This window comes from Montipora foliosa, chromosome 8 (genome assembly GCF_036669935.1).
Source record: "Montipora foliosa isolate CH-2021 chromosome 8, ASM3666993v2, whole genome shotgun sequence".
Classification (NCBI taxonomy): Eukaryota; Metazoa; Cnidaria; class Anthozoa; order Scleractinia; family Acroporidae; genus Montipora; species Montipora foliosa.
In genome coordinates, this window is record NC_090876.1 from 36,190,159 (window position 1) to 36,212,658 (window position 22,500).

The window sequence follows — 22,500 nt, forward strand, 5'->3', positions numbered from 1 at the left end:
TCTTGGCTTCCCTGTGTTTTGTTAGAGTTCTTCTATAGTTTGAACAGTTATTTTGATATTTAAGTTAATTCTATGACCATTCGATCAGTGCTGAAATTGCCTGAAGTGTGCGTGACTTAAGGCCCTTTAATCAACCGTTTCACCACTTAATCACGTACTTTAGTTAAAATGCAATGCTATGGTACCATGTGAAAAATCAATTACCCTCGTTTTCATCTAAACGTGGACACACGACGGGAAAACATGTTCTTTTGAAGTTTCGTTTGGCAGCCGGTAACATAAGCAAACTTTGGCGTGCGTTAGTTTGAGCGACGTACTGAAACCTCCTTTATCAGATCAGGGTCAATCGCTTAGCAAAAAGTCTTTTGATATCAGTCGGCGGCCATTCTAGGAAAACTTGCATGAACATCCCTCAAAACTGTGATTTTGGCTTTAGTTGCCCATATCTGAAAAACGAACTCCGTGACCCCAATTTGTAATTGCACAAAAAAGTGCTCAGACAGGCCAAGATTGGAAACCTCCTCTGTCAAACGTTTGAAAAACATTCTGTAGAGCAGAGTCAGAGCTACGTTATAACTTTTCAATAAGTTAAGGTGGCTCTGAATCCGCTCCAAAGAAATTTTTTTAAACTTCGCAGAAAGTTTCCATTCTGGAATGCTGATTTCAGAAATATATAAAATGGGGCACCGAGTTCGTTTTTGAGATATGAGCAGCTAAAGCCAAACTATGGGGCGTGTTTTTGCAGGGCTTTCCTTTTGCCACGGTAACTTGTTACGTCACAAAAATGATCGAATCTTTTTCAGGGAACTGGTTTGAGCCATATTTTGCAGTAGGATGCTCCCGACAATACCAGATTTGGCTCGTGTGACAAAAAAAATAAGTGAATAAATAAGCAAAATAACCAAATTGACTGAATAAATAAATAAATGAATAAATAAATAAATAAAAAATAAATGAATAAAAAATAAATAAATAAATAAATCAAGAAATATAGAAATACATGAGCTAAGAAAGAAACCGACTGTTTTTCAATGTAATTGGGTTACTACTAAACACTTTCCCTTATAAATTATGAAATCCAGCTTTTCAGTAGTGCCCAATATACACTCACCATGGAATCTCCCTCGCAAACAAGCGGGCAATCGGATTTAACAGCCTCTGTCTACAATCAAACAGGTCTATTAACCACACCGTCGCGGCCAGTTAACATGTAGGAAGAAACTTCCAAGTCTAACAGTGCCTCTTTTGCCAAAGCCGACGAGACCGCGGAAGCGGTCGAAATGCATTTAACGAATCACCGCCACTAATCGGCTCCCAACGCAAAGGCGTGCTTCCATGGGGAACAAATGTTGGTTTCCTTAGAGTCTGACTAACTGAGTTATAAGAGGAACAAGGGGCTCGCAGAGACAATTCGCTCGAGGACACGTTTCTTTCGCCCAATACAGTCCTCACTCTACCATGTGATAAATCGCCGTTGTTCAATGAACTGTTCACGCAAGCTGCAGGTCTAGACTTTCTGATTGGAGTAGGGCAAGCGATTTGCACCATGGGGAAAAGCTGGATTGCGGCTCGTGACAACTCGAGATGATATTATAAGAACAACTCTGCCGTTCAGGAGCAGCCGATGCTAGCTTGGTGGAATCATGGGCAGGCAACGGTCTCGAATCCAGTCTTTGCGGCTGTGCGAAAGAGGTTGACACATTGTTCTCACACGTCTTTAAAGAACCCAAATGCACTGTTATTTCTTTGTCTTTAGCATTGTCCAAATTCGAATGCAAGCTCCTTTCGTGTGTCCCTTCAGAAATGTGAAGAAGACCCAGGTCCTCCAACGCTTGGCGCTCTAAAAGCGCGATGTCTTGCCCTTCCTGTAAGCGAATATGTACATCAAGACTTGATAATTTGTGCTTACAAAATAATGATATTTAATCCAATTAAAGTTTGAACCTATAATTTGGATTTCTTCGGTCATCAGCTCAGTATCACCTTATATGAAAACTAATTACTTTGTAAAATTGAAATAGGGTTAATGACATTTATAAAACAACTATTCCATTTGCGCTTGTCGGATAGCCGACTGGTTATGGCCAACTCATACAGCTGTTTCGAGAAAGGTTGTCCGAAAAAAGCATAAAGGCGTACGCGACAATGCCGAAAGGCATTATGGTAAACTGTCAGTTTGAATCAGCGAAAACATGACGGCAATGCTATCGAAAAAGTCACCTAGAAATACATGCTCATGCTAGGTTACTGACATTTCGATATGAGTGAGTTTTAAAAGTCAGTCAAATGATCCAGGCCATGAATTAGTAACGAAGGGTTAGGATTCACAGACAAAGCATGATTCTGACGACTTTTAACTTACTTATTTTATGTCATGTTTTGCAGAGAAAGTCGGAGAAATGTACCAAAAATCGTGGCGCACGTGCAGAGCCATCGTTTTGGCTAATGAACCCCTTTTGTTTTTGGACGTGTTTTGGTAGCGTGATGACGGGAGCGAGCTTCAACATAAGCCTGCACGTACTGCCACTTCATCAACGCTAAATCCAAAGAACTCTTTCATCCATATATTGTCTCTAGAACCATCTTAAATGTCGCCCTTGTAGTGGTCAAAGCTTCGATTGCAATATAACACAAAACGCAGGAAAACCCGATTGGAGTTTCCTGAAAGTGTAAATTTAGCGTAGCTTATGAAAAGGCCTATTAGAGACCTTCCAAACTTGCCAATATGCTCAAAAGTCCCTCGAAAAGAATGTTAATAAACGTAAGATGATGAGAGAACTGGGAGTTAATATAAAGTACCTTTTCAGGTGTGGATTTACGCTGTTCCGTGGGAAAAGCAAGCGCTTTATGTTGCTGGCTGGCCTCCGAAGATGAATGGGTGACCTTTGTTTCAGTGGAGGGCTGAAAACTAGTCACTTGAACTGTGGATAACTGAACACTGGAGGAACGATCTTGCATTGCATTTTCAGAGACTGGGTTGACGATGGAATCACAAACTGGAGTTTGTTGCGTAGAACAGGTAACCCGGGACCCATGCATTGCTAAGGGAGTAGCTACTTCAAGGCCATTGAAGAAAAGAGTTGTTGGCATTAGATCGGACGAGCTCTGTATTATATTTGACTGTGGAACTCCTGACACTCGCGACGGGCCTAGGGTCTCCGACCATGGTGGACGTTGACAGGAGTTAACAGGAACAAAATGTTCCTTTCTCTCTGCTTCAGACAGGGGAATAGACAACTGGTTACAAGCCTGTGTGCGAGAATGGTTTGACAGTAAGTCTGGTGTGAGGGCTTGGGGGCAAGCCTGAGATTGCCACTCTGGTGAGGATTGCAGTGTATGGGGAGCATTAATAGCTGTAAACTGGGTATTTAAAGACTTGCTGGAATTCGATTCAAGATTTTTTGCAGAAGATAGATAAGTTCCTTTTAGTTGCTCATTCGACTCAGTGACTGGCCTCTTCGAGGACGAAATCACAAAAACCGGGTTCCCTGGTCTGTTTGCCATTATCCCCAGCGGAGTGCGAATTTGTGACTCGATGGAGTGCTGCATTTGGATAGGGGTCTCAAACGAACCAAAAGAAGACAACGAACGACTGGGGTTTTCAACAGGCTTCTGCAAGATCGTGGTCCGATGAGGTGTGAAAATGTCTGCCCAACTTGGCTGTTCTTTGGCAGAGGAAGACTGGGAACTTCGATCCAGTTTCCGCCCGGGTGTTACAAGCGAATTTCCATTAACAGATTGGGAACCTGGTGCGACTTCCATTCTTGCAGGCTCCCTGGTTGCTATGCCTGGGATTGGATCATTCTCATCTAAATGGAAACAAAACCAGCAAAGATCAAACGAATCTGTCAAAACAGTGAGCCTCCCATTGTCACTGATCTGTGCATTTCTAATCTGTTTAACTCCTTCTTAAAGCCTTCTTGTTTATATGGCCAGATTATTTCCATCTGCTCAGTACCCAAGGCACAAATGCAAATAATCATGCGATTTGAGAGAAACGCTACTTCCTGGTAAAAATCATTTGTTAAAAACACTCAGATCAACCATCACATTGGAACAAAACTGATCTTCTTTGGGTTCTTTGATGCGAAAATTGTAGGCATTTAATTCAGAAACACGTGACTTCCAACCCGTATGAAGACTGAAACAAATTGTTCCTTGAATTTCTTAAGCTCGGCTACAAAATGCCAAACAAATGATTTGAAACCCATCCTCTGTAAATGATAATGCAAAAGAGAAAAGAAACACAATTACACATGACAGATATGTAATGGGAGGCGCCTAATATCGGTGACACTGCAATAATTACTAAAAAAAGTTTCGTTAGGTTAAAATCACATTTTCCGCGGTTTTTGCTGACGTCATGTGGAGGTCACAGTCATTTAAAACCAAAAGATCTCTAACTTATCTTGATTTACTAACTTGCTTGCTGATGTGTATGCAAACAACGAAATTTAGCACAATGAGTACAGAACCTTCAGCCTATCAATACTTAAAGTGCACTTAAACTCAAATATTTTTCGTTCATAATATAAATCTCCTCATCCAAAGCAAAGACATGACATCATTCCTACCTCAATATCTCGCTTTTTATCTGCCGGGCAAGACGCGTAAAGTTATCAAAAACTAGCAGTAATTTGGACCCACGACCGTGACCGTGATGTGAGAGGTATAGGTCTATTCCCGATTTTACGTCACAAACTGCTTTGCATTCTTCATTTCGAAGAAAATTTTCTTTGCAAAGCAGATTGCCTATGAAAGGTGAGATGTGGTGGTTCCCTTCCCTTCCACTGAAACTATTATCTTGCCTTGCTCCTGGATGCCTTGTCGACCAACCAACGTTGCAAATGGGTTGTAACCAACATGACTTTTGTGAGTCCTCGCCGTTACTGCACCATCGGTTATTTGGTTTGACGCCAACAAGGACGCCTGCCGTATTCTCGGGCCCCTGGGACTGGGTCGTGTGCGCTTGGGGCCCGTGTAGTAAATAGAAGTTCTTTTGGTTGGTTCCTTTTAACAACAGAAAGAAGGCGTTAAGGTGATTTCTTAAAGTTACTCATTTGTAATTAGATAATTAATGGCATAAACGTTTTCCCTAAATTACGTTGAAATGACAAGTGAAACAAGAAAGGTTGCCATCTTCGGCTAAGAGATATGTACGGGTCCGCAAATGTTCCCAGAACCGCAAACAATCCCCAAACTGTACCGCAAATGATACCAGGACCGCAAATGATCCACATATTGGAACGCAAATGATTCCGAAAAAAAGTAAGGAATGGCATGGAGGGTGGAATGGCCTGGCTAGAGAATTAATGTGAAGAGCGCTTAATTTTATTAAAATCGCTTTAGAGCAAGGCTCACAACAGGTTTCTGCCTCATTACAGCTTTCCAGAAAGACTGAATTTTGTTTCTTACCACGCTGTTATAAATTTGCCACATTTAATTATCGGATACAATTATCAAAAACTAACTTGGACGCAATTCTTAACTGATTGATACCAGGGGCCCGTTTCTCGAACCCTGCGTGTGTTTGCCAGAGTTGTCTGAGTACTTCAGTCTTTCTGGAACACTGTAATGCGGCAGAAACTTGTTGTGAGCCATGATCTAAAGCGATTTTAATAAAAATAAGCGCTCTTCACATTAATTCTCTGGTCAGACCATTCCACCATCCATGCCATTCCTTACCTTTTTTCGGGATCATTTGCGGTCCTGGTATCATTTGCGGTACAGTTTGGGGATCGTTTGCGGTTCTGGGATCATTTGCGGTCCCGGGATCATTTGCGGACCAGTACAGATGTGTGGCTCAAAACATTTATTCCGGCGTTCGTTTAGGCTTGGAAAAGAGTTACCCAACCTTATGCACAAAAACACGTTTTGTACGTTTAGCCTCCATTCTTATCTTGACATTTACAATACAAATGAGGATCTCCTAGTCTTGCTTCGATTAAATTTCTTGCAATTTAAGTGGTGATAGGTGTGAGCGTGTGTGTAGGGTGTTGCGGACTATTTTATTCGTGCAGGTTCAAAAGCCCGACGAGATTGGTATCGACATATAGCCTGCCAACTCGCGTACACTGTATATCACCAAACATCGCTAGTTAAAACCGGTCGAAAACTAGCTGGGAAGAGCTCGAACTAAGACTCAATGTGAAAAGAAGTTTAAACCCTCTGGTCTTTTTAAGCGAGCAGAGTATTGTCGGGATGGGCTAAATTAAAGGTATCTGAGCCTACAAGAACAGCTTGAGCATACCTCCCTGAATGCTTGACGAGTTCTACGGTAAGGTGTAAGTCTTCCGCCGGCGAGTGTCACCCTACCAGTATTTTGACTCCGGGCTTGGCAATTACTTATGCCAGTGTTGCTTAAAATGCTCTGCAACGCATTAAAATCGGGCTGAAAATCCACAACATCGCTTTCAGGAACTAAAAACAAAATCCCAATAAATATTCTCCGAACACAATCGATTTGGGGAAAGAAATTCCAAGTTAAAATACAGAAGTTAAAGCTCTGCTTGTTCTTTTGAAACACTGGTTATAAACTGAACTATTGTGCAACTATAAAAACCTACTTGCCCTGGAAGATTTGGACCCCCGCTAGACATGGACATTCAACAATTTACGTAGTTTGCAGGTCTGGCGTCGTGGTGAGAGCACTCGCTTCCCACCAATGTGGCCTGGGCTCGGTTGTTCGAAAGCCGATTAACTTAACCCAGGATTAGCGTAAGCTTTGTTTCATTTTTTCAACTTTTGAATAAAAGTTTCTTTTGCTTATTGTTGTTTTTCAAGATTAACTTCTCTTAATGTATAATTTTGCCAAATTTCAGCGCTGAACAAATTTTTTGAAGTAGTTAAATTTTGGTTAAATTTTAATCTGGGATTAGCGTTAATCGGCTTTTGAACAACCGGGCCCTGGGCTCAATTCACCTTTATCACTCGGCGGCCATTTTGGAGTCCGTGGGGAATAAAGGCTTTGTCTTTGCATTGTCTTTGCCCGTCCAGCCTCACACTGAATGAGAGGTTCGACGGGCAAAATCTTTAGTTTGGACATTGAGTGATATGGGCCAATTCCCAGACTCGGTGTCATATGTGGATTGAGTTTGTTGGTTCTCTACTCTGCTCCGAGAGGTTTTTGCCCGGGTACTCCGGTTTCCCTCTCTCCTCAAAAACCAACATTTGATGTCAGTTTACAGCGTCTCCAATTAGTGCTACAGCGCTAGAACACTAGAACACTGAAATAAAGTTCCTTTCCTTTTTCCTTTGTTGCCCATGTGAACAGCCGTCAAGAAAATGTCTTGCAACGGCGACCTCATAGCGGCTTGCTCTCTTAGATGGCAAGAACGAGAAGTAGTAAGGCCACAGCATGGAAGATTTTATCATGAAAAAACGAGTTTCTTTCACCTGATATTCATATTTCACTTAAGGAAACAACTCAAATGTACACTACAAAAAGGAAGTGAAAAAAAAAGCTACCAGTTGGCTGCTTTTCTCTATTAAACAAATCAAATTTATGGTCCGATCAGAAACCATTCTAATGCCCTCGACACTTGGTGACACCGCCCTCAAAGATAAATACTAGCCGTACACCCACCTTAAATAAAATTTTCCTATTGCAAAGTAGCACGTTTCTTTTGTCACTTATCATCCTTTCATCGTTTCCTGTCATTGCTGCTTCCGACTCTTACTACAAGACACAAATCTTAATGGGATTACAGTGATTACCTCGGTCTGCCCAGGCGACTTGTTTTTTAACACTTGAGCCAGCAGCCTGAATCTTGATTGTCTCAGCGTTGTGTGGTTTAAGTGGAGACACAAAGGTTTGTGTACCTGGAGTCACAGCTGTCCTGATGGGATGTGATACTTCCCTGGTAGCGGACACAGCTCTTGGTCCAGTGTAGTATATTGAAGTGCGCTTTAATATTCCCTCTTCCGCTGACTGACTACGCACGTCGGACTCACTGTTGGGCAGAAAAAAAAGACGAAGACTAAATATATCGTTTAAGTTTGGCTCGTTCATGTTGAATAATCAATTGGCCAAAGTGCGCGGCCTTGTAGAGGTTCAGGTTTCGAGTCCCAAACAAACAAAGAAAAGCTACAAAGAGGTTTTTGGCATTTTTGCCGGGCCTTCATCCTGTCTATCCTGTTCTATCCCACTGTTATGCTGTCGTCCCCTTCACCTTTAACGCAGCCCACTTATCCAGTCCAAACAACAGCTCGATAACCTTGGAGAATACTATTACATCGTGTACCAGAAAGTCCAGCTGATCCTGGCTTGCTGCATAGATTTTCAGATCATTTATGAAAAACAAGTGATCGAAGACCTTCTCTATGCTTGTCTTGTACCCAGCTTTGATTTTGCATAAAATCAACGCCAGTGGTAGCACAGCGATAACAAATTGACCTGCTCCCAACTGAGTGGCTTCAGAGCTCAGTTCGTAGAGCATTGCACCTGCATTGCAGAGCTCATGGGTTTGAATTCCGTTGGAGTCACTTAAATTTTTCAGCTGTCTGTAAGATTGTCCACCTAAGTGCGAGGGTAATTTCTCTCATTCGTTAAAATAATTATTTAATATTATTATTATTATTATTATTATTATTATTGAATTTTTGAAAAAGTGGTCAAATTGTGCGTAATGTTTCAGTCCATTTCCATACTCCATACCATTTCCTTTGCTACAGATGGCAAAATAAAAAGTTTCTTAGCAACGATGCATTAGTCTTAGGTGTTCACAATGATAGAAAGCCACGACAATGCCTCTTCAGTTTCATACCTAGGGCTAGTTGCTCGAAGCCTGGTTAGCGGTAACCGTTGGTTTAGAGGTATCAAAACCTATAGGTTTCCATGGTATTCAACGCTGATTAGCGCTAATCATGCTTCGCGCAACCGGGGCCTGGATGATGTAGAGCTTGAAACTTACCTTGAACTTACTACAGCAATAGTTGCTCTGCCAGCAATTCCTAGGTGTTCATCCTAAAAGAACGGTGTATTCGTGTAACAACAAAGTACAAAAATGAAACAATGCCCACTAGCAAAAATAGCAGATTGTTGTATCCGCACTGGTATATCCGCACCGGTGGCTCAATGGTTGGTCGTGCACCGGGCTGCCATGCGGGAAGTCGTGAGTTCGACTCCGGCAGGACCAACACTCAGGGTGATAAAAATAACTGAGGAGAAAGTGCTGCATTTGTAACTACACCCGCAAATGGTTAGACTTTCAAGTCTTCTCGGGCAAGGACTATAAACCGTAGGCCCTGTCTCACAAATGCCATCCATGTTCATAAGTTCCCTGTGGAACGTTAAAGAACCCACATACTATTCGAGAAGAGAAGGGGATTAAGTTCCCGGTGTTGTGGCTGTCCTTTGTGTGTGCATAGGTGGGTGGGTACAGCAGGTCCATATCAGCTGAATAGCTGGCAAACCTTCAACCTGCTTAAACAAATTAAAAACAAACAAACAAACAATAAACAAAAGTTACTGTACACTTGTGCATCTTTCATATGTATGCTGATGCAAAAGGTCAACTTTCAGCAGCTGCTGTGTTTTTCTACTTTCATGATTGCCGGTGACAGCTGGTGGATTGTTTAAAACAGTTCGCAAGAGTGGATAGAAAGCTAAAAATATATGTTCAGCTAGCTACCTCATACGACCCTTTGACCAGTGCTGTACAGTGATTGGCATCTGTGAAAAATGCAACAGTGTGAATGGCGATGAAAGGTACAATAATTAAATTTTACACCACCTTGATTCCTGTCTCGTTCAAAATCGATTCTAATGCAGTGCTGTCGATCTCAAAATTTTCGTCCCAGTTAGTCACAGCATCCTCTTCGTCTTCACTGTTGTAGGCATATGGTTTTTGAAGCGTCGGTGATGGATGCCTGTTCTTTGTAAGCTCGAAGGCTTCAACCTATAATAACAGTTAATGTAGTGATCAATCATTTAGGCCTGAACCAAATGGAACGGGAACTGGCAAGCCAAACTAGTCACCAGCCTCCTTTGAAGGTGAATGAAGGGGTAGTTTCTAAAGAAACTGTGGTGCTGCGTCGGTGGGGAAGTAGTATAATACAAAAATTTGGTTTTATCAACGGAGTTGATAATGTAAATTGGCCACCGTACAGAGATTCTAAAAGCTGACGTTTCGAGCGTTAGCCCGTCGTCAGAGCGATTCGCTCTGACGAAGGGCTAACGCTCGAAACGTCAGCTTTTAGAATCTCTGTACGGTGGCCAATTTACATTATCAACTCCGTTGATAAAACCAAATCCTTTGAAGGTGATTCATTATAGAATGATGTGTGACACAAATGTACAAAGAAAGTGGTACTATACTGGAGAGAAATGGTTGTAGTTGCAAGGGAGTCCAAATGGGAGCATTAACTGGGACAAAGAGAGGCTGCTATTTTCAAGGAATACTAGACTGACCTTTTTGCTATTAATCATAGTACTACAGCATTAGAGCTGATTGCATTTCACTGATCTTTTATCGATCATGTTAAGGGTTAAAATACGCAGAGGAGCGAAAAAATCTGAAAGTGCACAGCACTGTGACACTGGAGCAAGGCCCATTCACTCCAATTTTCAGCTTTCGTGCTAGGCAATTTTGCGTGCCGCTTCTCGACAATCCACAAAGGGACTACTAGCAGTCTATTGAAGGCCAAGAGATGAGTACATTGCAGTGTGGGCAACTACTGCTCCCTTAAATCTCAATTCAAATCGGTAACTGTTCATGACAATTTACTGGAAAGGAATGACTTTTAGTGGAGAACAAAAAATGTTTCTATTATATCGCAACTTACAGTGGTGTTTTTCTTCTTTGATACTGCCTTTCCCTGAAAGAGAAGAAGAACCGTTATAGGAAGAGAGCTGTAATATTACAATACAAAAACCTAAAACGGTACTGATGAACCCAATGGAACACTTCAGGAATGTTGATTGTGTAGGAGGTATATCAAAGTGAAGTTAAGGACAGTGATAAAACCCTAAGACCACGAAAAATTGCATACATCTTATTCGATGGTTTAACATATAATACGCAAAGATATTTTGCGAGTTGCATGGTACTTTTCTGAGCCCCACCAGGGCGAGGAACAATACGAGCAATGAGCAAAATGTCTGAACAAAAAGTCTAGCCAGCACTAACCTTGGCTAGTTGATCTTCCCATTTTCTATGGAGTTTTGAAAAGTCAGGAGCTTTCTTGACTTTGGTTGTTTTCTTGGCATCTTTTCCCGTACGCACAATGTTCTGCAGAAACATTACATGTATTCAATTGCAAATGTACATCCAAAACAACTAATCTATTTTGGTACAAACCATGCAAAGTTCATAACCTCACAGAATATCAGAACTTATATGTCCATAAAATTAATGCATGTACATGTAGTAAGATGAATGCTGAATTTGGACATCCAATGATAAGTATCTCTTGAAGTCTAAGCTTTTGTTACTTATTTATTTATTATTTATTATGTTACTTTACTTATTTCTAGCAATGCAAAGTAAGGTAAGTGTGAGGGCTAGCGTTATTGTTTAGTGGGGGGAACTGCACCTTTCCAGCAAAGCTTTTCTTAACTCGATGAGAAAGGACTCTATAGGAATCGAGTGAAGTCTTTATTGAGTTATGCGCAAGCCATTGCTTGGAGACAGTTTCAAACCCAGGCCAAGTCTCTATTGCACTTCTAGACGCCATCTTGATTTCCGTACTGAAGGTTTGATTTTGACCTTTGCCTTGTCAAAAATTAATATGATGCGTGCTCTGCGCAAACCGGTCTGACGGAATGACTAGCCGAGAAACTTGGGCTACGGGCGACTTAAAAGACTTGATATTGATTTCTGCTGAGCCTCTGCTCAAAGGGGTGGGGTAAATGAAACTGTTTCTTTTTACTTGAGGACCAGAGTTTAGGGGACACTTTGTGATTCTAATTATTATAATAATTATAAAAATAATAATTGTATGTGTTCCTCAACACATGACTGATGTTGTAGTTGAGGAGAAGAGCAATGTGACACTTCATGGCACTTAAAAAAAATTGATGAGCATGATTCTAGTTTTTGGACATAGCAGACACCATTTTTTGTGTTGTAAATGTGTGCCAGGGCTATCACTAAGGCTTATGGATGGAGGTTTCCCCATATACTTTTTTTGCAATCAACCATTTACTAGAATGAACATATAATTTAAATTTCACGATCTTTTAAGGCTAGATGTTAGACACCTTTAGATTGGAGGATGACGACGACTACGAGTATGAGTTTTCCGTACTCCGTACTGTGCATAAGGTTTGAAGGCCGACATTTTTTGAAGTGCATGTGCTCAGGGCCGGGTTGTTCGAAAGCTGATTAACTTAATCCAGGATTAGCGTAAACTTTTGTTTCATGTTTTCAACTCTTTGGTGAAAGTTTCTTTTGCTTATTTCTGTTTTTCAAAATTGACTTATTCTAATGTAACGTTTTGCTGACTATCAGCATTGAACAGCATTTGGGAGTAAAGAAATAAATTCCTTTGTTAATTTTTAACCTGGGATTAGCGTTAATCAGCTTTGAACAACTGGGCCCAGAACTCATACCCGTAGCTGTCTTCGTCCTCTGGTCCAAAGGTCCCTTTTAACGAGAGATGAACAGCATGTTTTGAAATTGGGAAAACATACATTCATATGCATTACATTATCTTAAAGACTTGCAAGTGTGGATTGCTTGGGCAGCTACATAACAGGTCAGTCCCAAAGAAAAAACAAGGCATGGAAGTTAATTATGTACACTACTAGCTTGAAAAAAATCACAGGGTTAATAAGGTTAATTACTAATTGAATGAAATCACATTCAAATTGAGGAAAAAAAAACAATCAATTCCAAGGATACATTAATAATTATTTGGAATAATAGGAAAAATGTTATGATAAAGCCCCTTTGCTCAATACATCCAAAATAAAATTATAACTCAAAAAATATTATGTTAAAGTGCCCCTGTGATAAAAAAAAACCACTTCCTTTTTTCCTTCAGATTTTGAAAGTGTGTTTGCTTAACACCTGACTGGCAAAATTTTGAGCTTTGATTTTTATCCAAAGGCCGTTTACTTTGAGTGTAAGTTTTGGATTTCACGGTCCGCCATTACTCACGTTCAAAACTGACCGATTGGACCTCAGACGGTTGGATCCAGGGAAAAGTGACGTCAGAGGCTCACTAGCTTAAAATTTCAGCGTGTGAACGCAGCTTATTATATATGCAAAGCGTGCTGCATATTAATTCTGCGGCGTACACACGTATTGCATTCTTAAACTGGTGAGCCTTTGACGTCATTTTCTCCTCGATCCAGCTCTCTCAAGAACATAATGTTAGTAATGGCGGACCATTAAATAGGAAAATTACAGTTAAAATAAAGAGGTGTCTTTTTGAAATCAAGGCTTAAAACATGGGTCACTTAGTGTTTTGTTAACATAGTTTTGAAATCCAAAGAAAAATATGAATTGATTTTTTGGTCACAGGGGCACTTTAACTGAAGCTGACTCACCGGGTCTTTATTTTCTTTTCCTTTTTTGACAGGTATGGGAATAGAACTGAAAACAAAAATGAACAAAAATTACATCATCTCTGCTAGAGGACATTAACAATATTACAAAATCTGGGACACAAATAACTTGGTGCACTCCATTTAGTGTGTCATGTTATTTGTATTATAGCGCTTACATGTTGTAGATGTCTGACATGACCAAAATGTCAAGGTCAAGTTTGCTGTTTATGGCCAATATACACTTATACATTGTGCAGTGTTACAATAACATACAGCTGTACTGTCTGACTTTTCATGTGCCTGAGTTATTTACAAGCACCTGAACACGACAGACACTTAAGTATAAATACAACTAATACTGAACAAAAAACTGCAGTCATGTGAACTAATGTTGAGAAAATAGGATTAAGCAACGTCTAAACAAATAAAATATTGAAGCTGTTCAGAGCAGATTATAAATGTGCCAACAATGCACACATAATGCATGTACAGTAACTTGCAACATAACTACATGCGTAAATCTACAAATTATGTAGATTCTCTACTTTTTCAAGTCCCATAACATAGCTTGCTTACCACCCAAAATTTTGCATAATCATTCTTTTTGCTTTCTCTTGGGACATGAAGATGCCCCAAGAGAAATCGGGGTTGGGAGAGGGGGGGTATTATGGGATTCGAGAAAGTAGAGAATGTACATCCACTGACTAATTTATTGAGGTAAATCAGTGCTCGACCTTAACTTCTTTGATCGCTTACCCTGGGACTACTTGAACTGAAAATTTACTAGTCCTGAGTAAATCTCTGGTAGTCCTTCCTGATTGCAGCATGGCAATATTATTTGCCATATCTTTTTGCCATCTTTGTAAATAACCCATTCAGGGTGGAAATGCCTGGTTTTAATGGTTTGATCCTTTTGATCATATGAAGATTTCTTGGTCGCTTCATTGCTCTTGCTCTCTTTTGTCTCCAATGTCTTCACTGTGTCTCCACTACCCTCTTTATGGCGTTTGTTTGGATAATCTCTGTTGTTAGAACTAAAAAATAGGCCTCTAATCTCTTCACGATAAGAACACGGGCAGCCAAGACAAAGATGGTGGGCTGGGAGTTCCTTAGTTCCCAGTCCCAACCTCAGCTTTGTTTAGTCTTCTCACCTCAGTCCTAGCGTTGGACTATCTGTTTTCGCGATCGAAACGTTGCGAGGAACGCATCGAAACAACATTGACAAGACGTGTATTTTGTTTTCACCTAATGTATTTTTTTTAGACATAGCAAAAACTAATTACAAAGTAGTTACTGGTCCTGTGACTAGTGGTTCTAAGTTTCTACTAGTCCAGAAGCATTTTGCACTAGTCCAGGACTAGTGGACTACCGCTAAGGTCGAGCACTGTAAATTTGACTTTGCCATTAAGTCAGAAGCTGTATTTTCTCTACCTTGCCAAGGGCAGAATTCATTTGCCTTGGGCACTTGAACCCGAGATTTTCCTGACCTGTAGTACTACTGTAAATTATCCCTAGTTAGCTTCTTTTGGTCCTGGGTTCATATAATTAAAGAAGTTACAAATGCGTATGGAAAGTAGGAGAACATTTTTAATAAAGATGAGTTTTAGTGTTTTAGTCAGATTCTAAGTACATGTACATGTACTGAAGCCAGTTTTTCTCTCTTCAGTAGCAACTGTAGCTTAAATTGCAGGATGACATGGCTTGAACTTTGGTACATACAGTAATCTCCTGTGACATACAGTACCTCTTGCTGGATATGGAACAACTTGCTACTCTCCTCTTTGCTAAAATAAAACACACACAAAATTAAAAATGAGGGAAAATACCAGGGAAATATGATGCAAGGATCCAGGACAAACCAAATCTAAAGGATCATAGAAGAGCACAATTATCTTTGAAGAAAGCAGTGTATAACACATTTGCAAATACACTTGAATTTTAGAAAATTAATGACATAATTTGTCATAATCAGTCATTGTTCTTTGATTTTATGCTTAAAAGAAATGGGCTCTCTTCTACGAAGCAGCAATAATCAACTAAGATGAACTAACAAACTATAAGAGATTAACTTTAATTTGGTGCCCTTCTTGTGGGTAGACTTCATATACGGGACTAAAATGGCAGAGGACATTAACAACCATTTTTATTCAGATTAGGCCTTGCTAATTAGGTATTGTTACGTTTGCTTTGATCTTTTGTTTCGTGGACATTCATAATTTCGGACCCGGTATAAGAAAGACCAGCCCTTCTTGTCCAGTCCTTTGGCATGAAAAAGTTTCTTGAAAATGGCAGAGCTGCATCTTCAAAATGCTGCTGATGGTATAAAAATGACAACAAAAAACTATAAGGGGAAAAGAAAAAATCACAGCGAACACGGAAAAAATTGGAAGAAATTAAAAATGGTCAAGAAATTGTCAGGGTGAAACCTATTTGCCTTTCTATCTAATAACTAATGTTCTGGAGCTAGTATTTCATGGTTTGAAGAACAGTGTATTAAAATAATGTCATGATTCTACAAGAATAAATGTTGGAATGTTTGAATTTTGCTTTGCCACATTAAAATACCAGAAGTACAGCTATTGTCTAGAGTACACCTGTCATGAACACAAGAGTGTAATTTCCAAACCTGAGCTCAGCATGAATGGGGATCCCATAATCTAGAATAATCACGTCTGCTTTTGCAGTAAACAAAAAGTCCATGACATAAATGCACTTACAATATCCAGACACTACATCTTACCATCTAGATGACTCTTGCTTGAACTTGTCTTGGCTTTTACAGAAATTCTGCAAATAAACAAAAACCGACACAATGCAATACAATCTTGAGGCAGTGTGGCCCAGTGGTTAGGGCGCTTGCCTTGAGATCCGGAGATCCTGGGTTCAAGACCCAAACTGACCACTGGTTGAATTTATTCCCGGTAGTCCCTGGTTCAACATCCCAGCTGCACTTGTAAATTGCCAACTGGTTTAGTTGTTGTTATTCTGTTCTGTTGTTTCGTTGTGTTTCATTGGCCCCTATGTGGAGCGGTCAATTAAGTATGTATGTATGTATCTCTGTGATCAGTTTCAGGGTTTTTTTCACCGCTCACTTTTGAGGATTACCGTCGATCATTACAGAGTGTTTTGGTTTTGAAGACAATCAGGCAAAAAGGTTCGTAAATCAAATTAAGCTAAGCCTGGACTGTCAGCTTAAATAGTATCATCGATTAATTAATCGACTCGGTTTGGAATGACCGATTACACTGTGCGTATCAGTTTTGACGATTTACAGTCAAGCTTATTGTTTGTTCCGAAGCAATGAACAAACTACAACCACCTATAGACTACCAATGTCAAATCCATCATTTTGATCGATAGATCGAAAGGTTAGTGCTCGTCTTCGTTCAAACCAAGGCTCAGGGGTTTGGAACACCATTCCTTATTTGCAGAACTGGAGGCTGATCAAAACTTATCCAAGGAGTGTAACATGTTAAAGTCGTTCAATGTCGCGGCCGGCTTGAATGTATGCATTAAAGAGTCCTCTGCCTCACCCATCTTTCGAAGTTTTCTTGACGGATTTTTCCTTCAACCTTGCCTCGCCAGCAGTTGGCATGATTTTATGAATCTCACATGGCTTCGTTGAGACCAATAAAGAGGAGATCTAACACGAAACCAAATAAAGAATATACAAAAAAAGAATAACACCTCGATGTCGGAACGCTGTGAGAAATGTTAAATTTCCCGTTCGTTTATTCTTAGCCAATCAAATGGTTTAAATTTTTCAAAAGAACGCTGTCCCGGATGAAAAGGCGTTCTGGTTGTTGTCTATTCCCAGACTCCATTCAACCGGCCGAATTCCTGCACCAGTGATCTTTTTCACGGTGCGTGCCGTTTTGTGACGTTTGCATGCCACAAGTCGACCTCAAGAAAATCCCAGGAAAAAGTGTTTTAGCGAGAAACCAACTGAAGCCTGGTTCCCACTTGTGCGATAAGCATAAGCACAAGCACAAGCACAACCAAAAGCATAAGAAAGCATAAGCACAAGAAAAGGAAAGCCTGGTTTCCACTTGCGGCAATAAGCACAAGCACAGGCACAAGCATAAGAAAAATCATGTGGGAACGGGCGTAAAATAAGCATAAACAAAAGCATAAGCACATTCACAAGAAAGGGAAATTTTTGTTCTTGTACTTATTTCACAAGTGGGAACCGGCGTGAGTTAAGCATACTGCGCAATGATAACGAGTCGCACGCCATCTTGAACCTCACTGGATCTTCTCCGACGTTACTGCGTATGCGTATGCCAAATTTTCCTCGGCTTGTTTCATTGTGTGAACGTCGCAAAACTTATCCTTGTGCTTACACTTGAGCTTATCGCACAAGTGGGAACCGGGCTTTTATGAGACGAAGGACTTTTCGAACGGTCTACTCAATAGCCCAAACAAATCCTTATTTTTATTCCCCAGAGCTTCGAAATCATGGTCATTGTTTTAGACAGCTAAAAAGATCATGGCTAATATAACGGTGAAGGAATATTGGAAAAATCCAATAGGCAGTGTCCTTTTTCCAATGTATTCCTTCAACGTTATATCAGCCTTTCAACCGTCAGAGTGGGTCCGTGTCTTTTTAAATCGCGAAATAGCAGTTCGAAAGAGCTTTTGACCACCAAAAAATGTTGACAAATATGAGGTCAAAAGCTCTTTCGAACTTCTCTTTCGCGATATCAGCCTTTCCCTTTTTAGCTTTTTATAATATTCAAATCGGTGATAAGTTCCTTTACCAGGATCCGGTTCTTTTGTTTTATTCGCTGGTTATATTTGTTCATTGTTTTAAATTGAATGTTAATATATCGAAATTGGTCTAATACGGTGAGTGAAAATTTCAGTGCAGAACTTCTGAGAAAGTACTTGGGTGGGGGGGGGGGGGGGGAAGGGGGGAAGTAGGCTGCCCGTCACGAATCACTGAATTCTGATGTTTTTCTTAGAAAATAGTGGCTTGACTATTTTAATATTCCAGGAATCTTTGCTTCTGGCGCCCGCGAATGCTTGCATTTCGTAGTACAGTATGCATGTGTTAGTTATATTTCTAGGCCTAGAGTTGAAAAGCAGCATAAAAATCTGGATCAGAAATATGTTCACCTAGCAGGAAGAGCATTGCATAGACCACTTTAATAAATGGCGACCTCCTTTACATTTTTTTGTATTTATGTTAATTAGACTTACTGCCCTCGTTTTGAAACAAATATTCTTTCAAAATTTGCTCGTCGTAGCGAGGCTAGGAAGGCTTATTAGCATTAAAAGAAGAATATTTTATTTGGCCGCCATTATGAAAAAGTTAAGGTCTATAGCGTGATCCTATATTCAGCGTTTCGCCCCTGTGGGGGCCCAGTGCGTCATGTTTTGTTGAATTTTAATGTTTTCTCAGAAAAATGTTCGTCCTCACATGATCTTCCACGAAATTTATCTGCCAATGCCAGTGGATGAAAAAGTTGTATTTCGTTGAAAAGTCCTCAAATCGCTTCCTTTTGCTTTTTTTATTCGCCTTGAATTGAGGAGCAGCATATAAACTTGGAACAGAAATATGTCGAGCTCAAAGGTATGAAATAATTCAATTTCGGTGCATTGTTTGATTTTTCCTTTGTTTGCACATTCCTAAATCATGTTGGCATTTTCTGTCCCGAGGAGAATATTATTTTCGTTTCTTGACATTTTTCTCGTCTCTTTATTGATTTAAGTTTAATCCAATCACAATTTGTTGTTGTACGCAAGCGATCGTGAGGAAAACGCCATATTAGACCTTACTAGCAAAACTTCAAAAACCGTGAATGTGATTACCGTTCGTTTTTCAACCAAACTAAATACCACTAAAACATGTGCAAAATGGTGTTCCTTTACTGAGTTGATGATCATAGTCACAAGTGTTTCCAATGATTGCATTTCAGTCACCAAATCAAAGAGACAGGCGTTGTTTTGGTGAATATAGATGCCCACAGTGTAATCGTTCGTGGATGAGCGCCAACAGTTGGGCGGAAACTGGACAGAAATGCAAGAAGTGTGAAACCTTGGTGTACCCACATACACAGCGTCCTCTGGAAAAACCCGAAGGTCTGGACGCTGGAGATAAGTCCATTTCACATCCGCGGCACTTGTGTGAAAAATGCAAACAACTTGGTCACTTCTGCGGAGATCTTTACCGCAAGCGCTACCGCTACCTTCACCGTTACCGGCGCTATCGTTAACCTACACGTAAGACAATGATAACCTTACGTATTCAATACAAAACAGTTATTTGACACTTCATTGGATGCCGATTGCACCATTGCGGATTGAACTTTTAAATGGGTTAACGAAAAGTGACTCATTTTCTTTCTTGAAATGAAATTGTTATTGATTTGTCGACGGATACATAGTAGCATAAGCTCAGTTATGAAAACAACTGGGCCCCTGCTATCCTAACCTAACCCTAACTTAAAATCACTCATTTTGCGTATGAGCTGCAGCAATCCTTAGACAGGAAAAGCATTTTAAACTTTTTCCGTATAAAACTTTTACTCGCTATCAGTGAGTCTTTGAGCAATAGAACTGAACGAACAACACTTTCCTCACATATTACTGAGTTTTCGACACTAGGTTGCCACAAGCTACCCAGTCTTTGATAGATGAAATCGAAATGATTAAATGAATGACTTGAGCAAGTTATATCTGGCAAATGAGCTTGGTGACCTATTTTTTTAATTGCACATTTCGATTCACCATAATGTAAAGAACAATCGAAAAAAGTTTAAAGAAAATCTTAAGACAGCTTCTATTACTAAGGAATCACCTAAGGGGGATTGTAATCCAGGCTGTCAGTGGCAGACTGAACCTAATCAGTTCTAAATTCTTGAGTTGCAGAATCACACCCAAAGCTTTTAGAGTTAAAGCAGCGAACGCTCAGTAAGGGTTAAAGACTCTTTTTTTTTTCTAAAGATTATTTTTATAGGACACTTCAATGAAATGCATTAAGTATCAATCAATTGGATTCACGTACTTTCATTTCTTTAAGAAGAAGAAGAAGAAGAAGCTAGAAATCATACCGGGAATGAACTCAGTGTTAACCTGAGATCATGTGATGCTACGTGTATTTGCACTATGTAACCCTCAACCATCTGATTTTTTTTAGGCAATTAATTCCTATATACCAGTACTTTAAACAGTATTAGATGCCACTTTCCTGACCATCTGTATTTGACAAACGAAAAAATCAGTCTCGAAAACTAAATTGCTCCTACTTATCAAGAAAATAAGGAGCACACCTACCATTCGACCAAAACTTCCGGAAATTCCGGTACAAAATCAAAAGGAAGGGAATGTTTCGAAAAATTCGTTTCGAAAATTTCGGTCGACCCGTGGAGGTTGTCCCCTTTTTCGAAATTAGACCTTATTCACGATGGCCGCCATGTTGGATTCGCTATTATCATGCAAATTAGCTACACACTTCTTAAGGCCGGGACACACCAGGCGACAAGTCGCAGCGACATGTCTCTGTGACAAATTGCTCCATGTATACTACTTGAAAAACAAGTCACTGCAACACGACGCCTGTTCGTACCACACGCAGTGATCTCGTATGAGGGGGAATGTGAACTAGTTTTCTAATTCAATATGGCTGACCATATGAAGCTCTCTCATTGGTTCATTTATATTTTGTCGCAGCGACTTATTGCAGGAAGTGTACACACGATGCAACAACGCTGCTTTCGCTAATTTTGTCGCTGCGATAAGTCGCACGAATTCAAACTGGTTTGAATTCGTGCGACTGATCGCAGAGACAAAACTCTGCCGCAGCGACAATGAGTTTCATGAAATTAACCGTGTCACACAAGGCGGTTTGTTGCGGCGACTTGTCCCCGCGACGTGTCACAGCGACTTATCGCCTAGTGTGTCCCGGCCTTTAGGGGGAAACAACACAAGTTCGAGAGGTTTAACGAACACCTTAGCCGCACAGATGATTTGTCTCACGTTCATTGAATGTTTATCACCTACGCAGTAAAATACAATCATTACACAAGTTACTTCGACGTTTTTTTTAGTGAAAAATGAGCAGATAACGAAGTAGAAAGTCAAAATGTCAAAGGCAATCAAAAGATGTAAAATTTTTATAAAAGTTTCTTAATTGTAAATACTAAAATGGACTTTTTGCAATGTTATTTCAATATTTCGTCGAGCCGATTTTCCGCAATTTGCTTTTTTTTCAATGTTTGCCCCCCAGCATAACACATGGCTAATTGCATGACAATATGAAAACCAACATAGCAGCTATCGTGGATAAGGCCTATTAGGAAATTCCGGGAATCCAGGCTGTTCCTCCTCTTCATGCTTGGTCCCAGTTTCTCCCGCCGCGACTACCGAGTGAAAATGGCAGAGCTCTTCGAATGCATAGTTTGCGTTGCAGACAGACTAAACCACCGGTTTTTGACCTACATAGGACGTTTTCAACCAACCTCTAGAGACACCAATGACAATAGTGAAAGGTACGACTTCTGGTGGACGAACAAAAGAAGCTAATGAGAGATCTTTTGTTTTCGTCCACCAACATGGCGGCGATGACGTCACGTGAAAACCTCCTATGGTAGATTTCGAGTTACATGTCGGCTACCAATGCAGTGCGTGTTACACTGAACAAGCGACGATTTTTCATTATTTTTACGAAACCTTTGCGTTTGTTAGAATAAAGAAATCGCACCCACAGGGTGGAAGAGAGGAGTGGGGGGGAGGGGGGGGGGGGCGACTGGATCTCGCCGCCGGGGTTAATTCACGAATCACGTATATTATTTTTTGGAATTCACGTATCACGTAGTTGACGAGCAAATTAAGCCAAAAGCCTTTGAGGGACATTTCTAGGCTCCCTGTAATGCATAGATACTGTCCAGATACATGTTTTTATCACCTAGAAGATTTTGAAAGAAAGTGTCCGAAAATAGAATGAAATGGGATTGAAATCAGTTTTCATTTTAGAAATTGCTAGCTGAACGTTTCCTTCCAGG

The 22,500-nt window shown here is 40.3% G+C and overlaps 1 protein-coding gene across 1 annotated transcript; it reads right to left on the bottom strand.

Moving 5' to 3' along the window:
• Positions 1-1,490: 1,490 nt before the first annotated feature.
• LOC137968758 (uncharacterized) lies at positions 1,491-17,202 on the bottom strand. Its single transcript, XM_068815253.1, has 13 exons — positions 17,029-17,202; positions 16,236-16,282; positions 15,240-15,279; positions 13,496-13,541; positions 11,130-11,231; positions 10,786-10,818; positions 9,735-9,899; positions 8,913-8,965; positions 7,717-7,952; positions 6,251-6,420; positions 4,809-5,010; positions 2,800-3,809; positions 1,491-1,865 (listed from the first exon to the last, which is right to left on the bottom strand). Exons 1-13 carry the CDS (start codon positions 17,088-17,090, stop codon positions 1,491-1,493), a joined length of 2,541 nt encoding a protein of 846 aa, XP_068671354.1. The 5' UTR covers positions 17,091-17,202.
• Between the last annotated feature and the right edge of the window lie 5,298 nt (positions 17,203-22,500).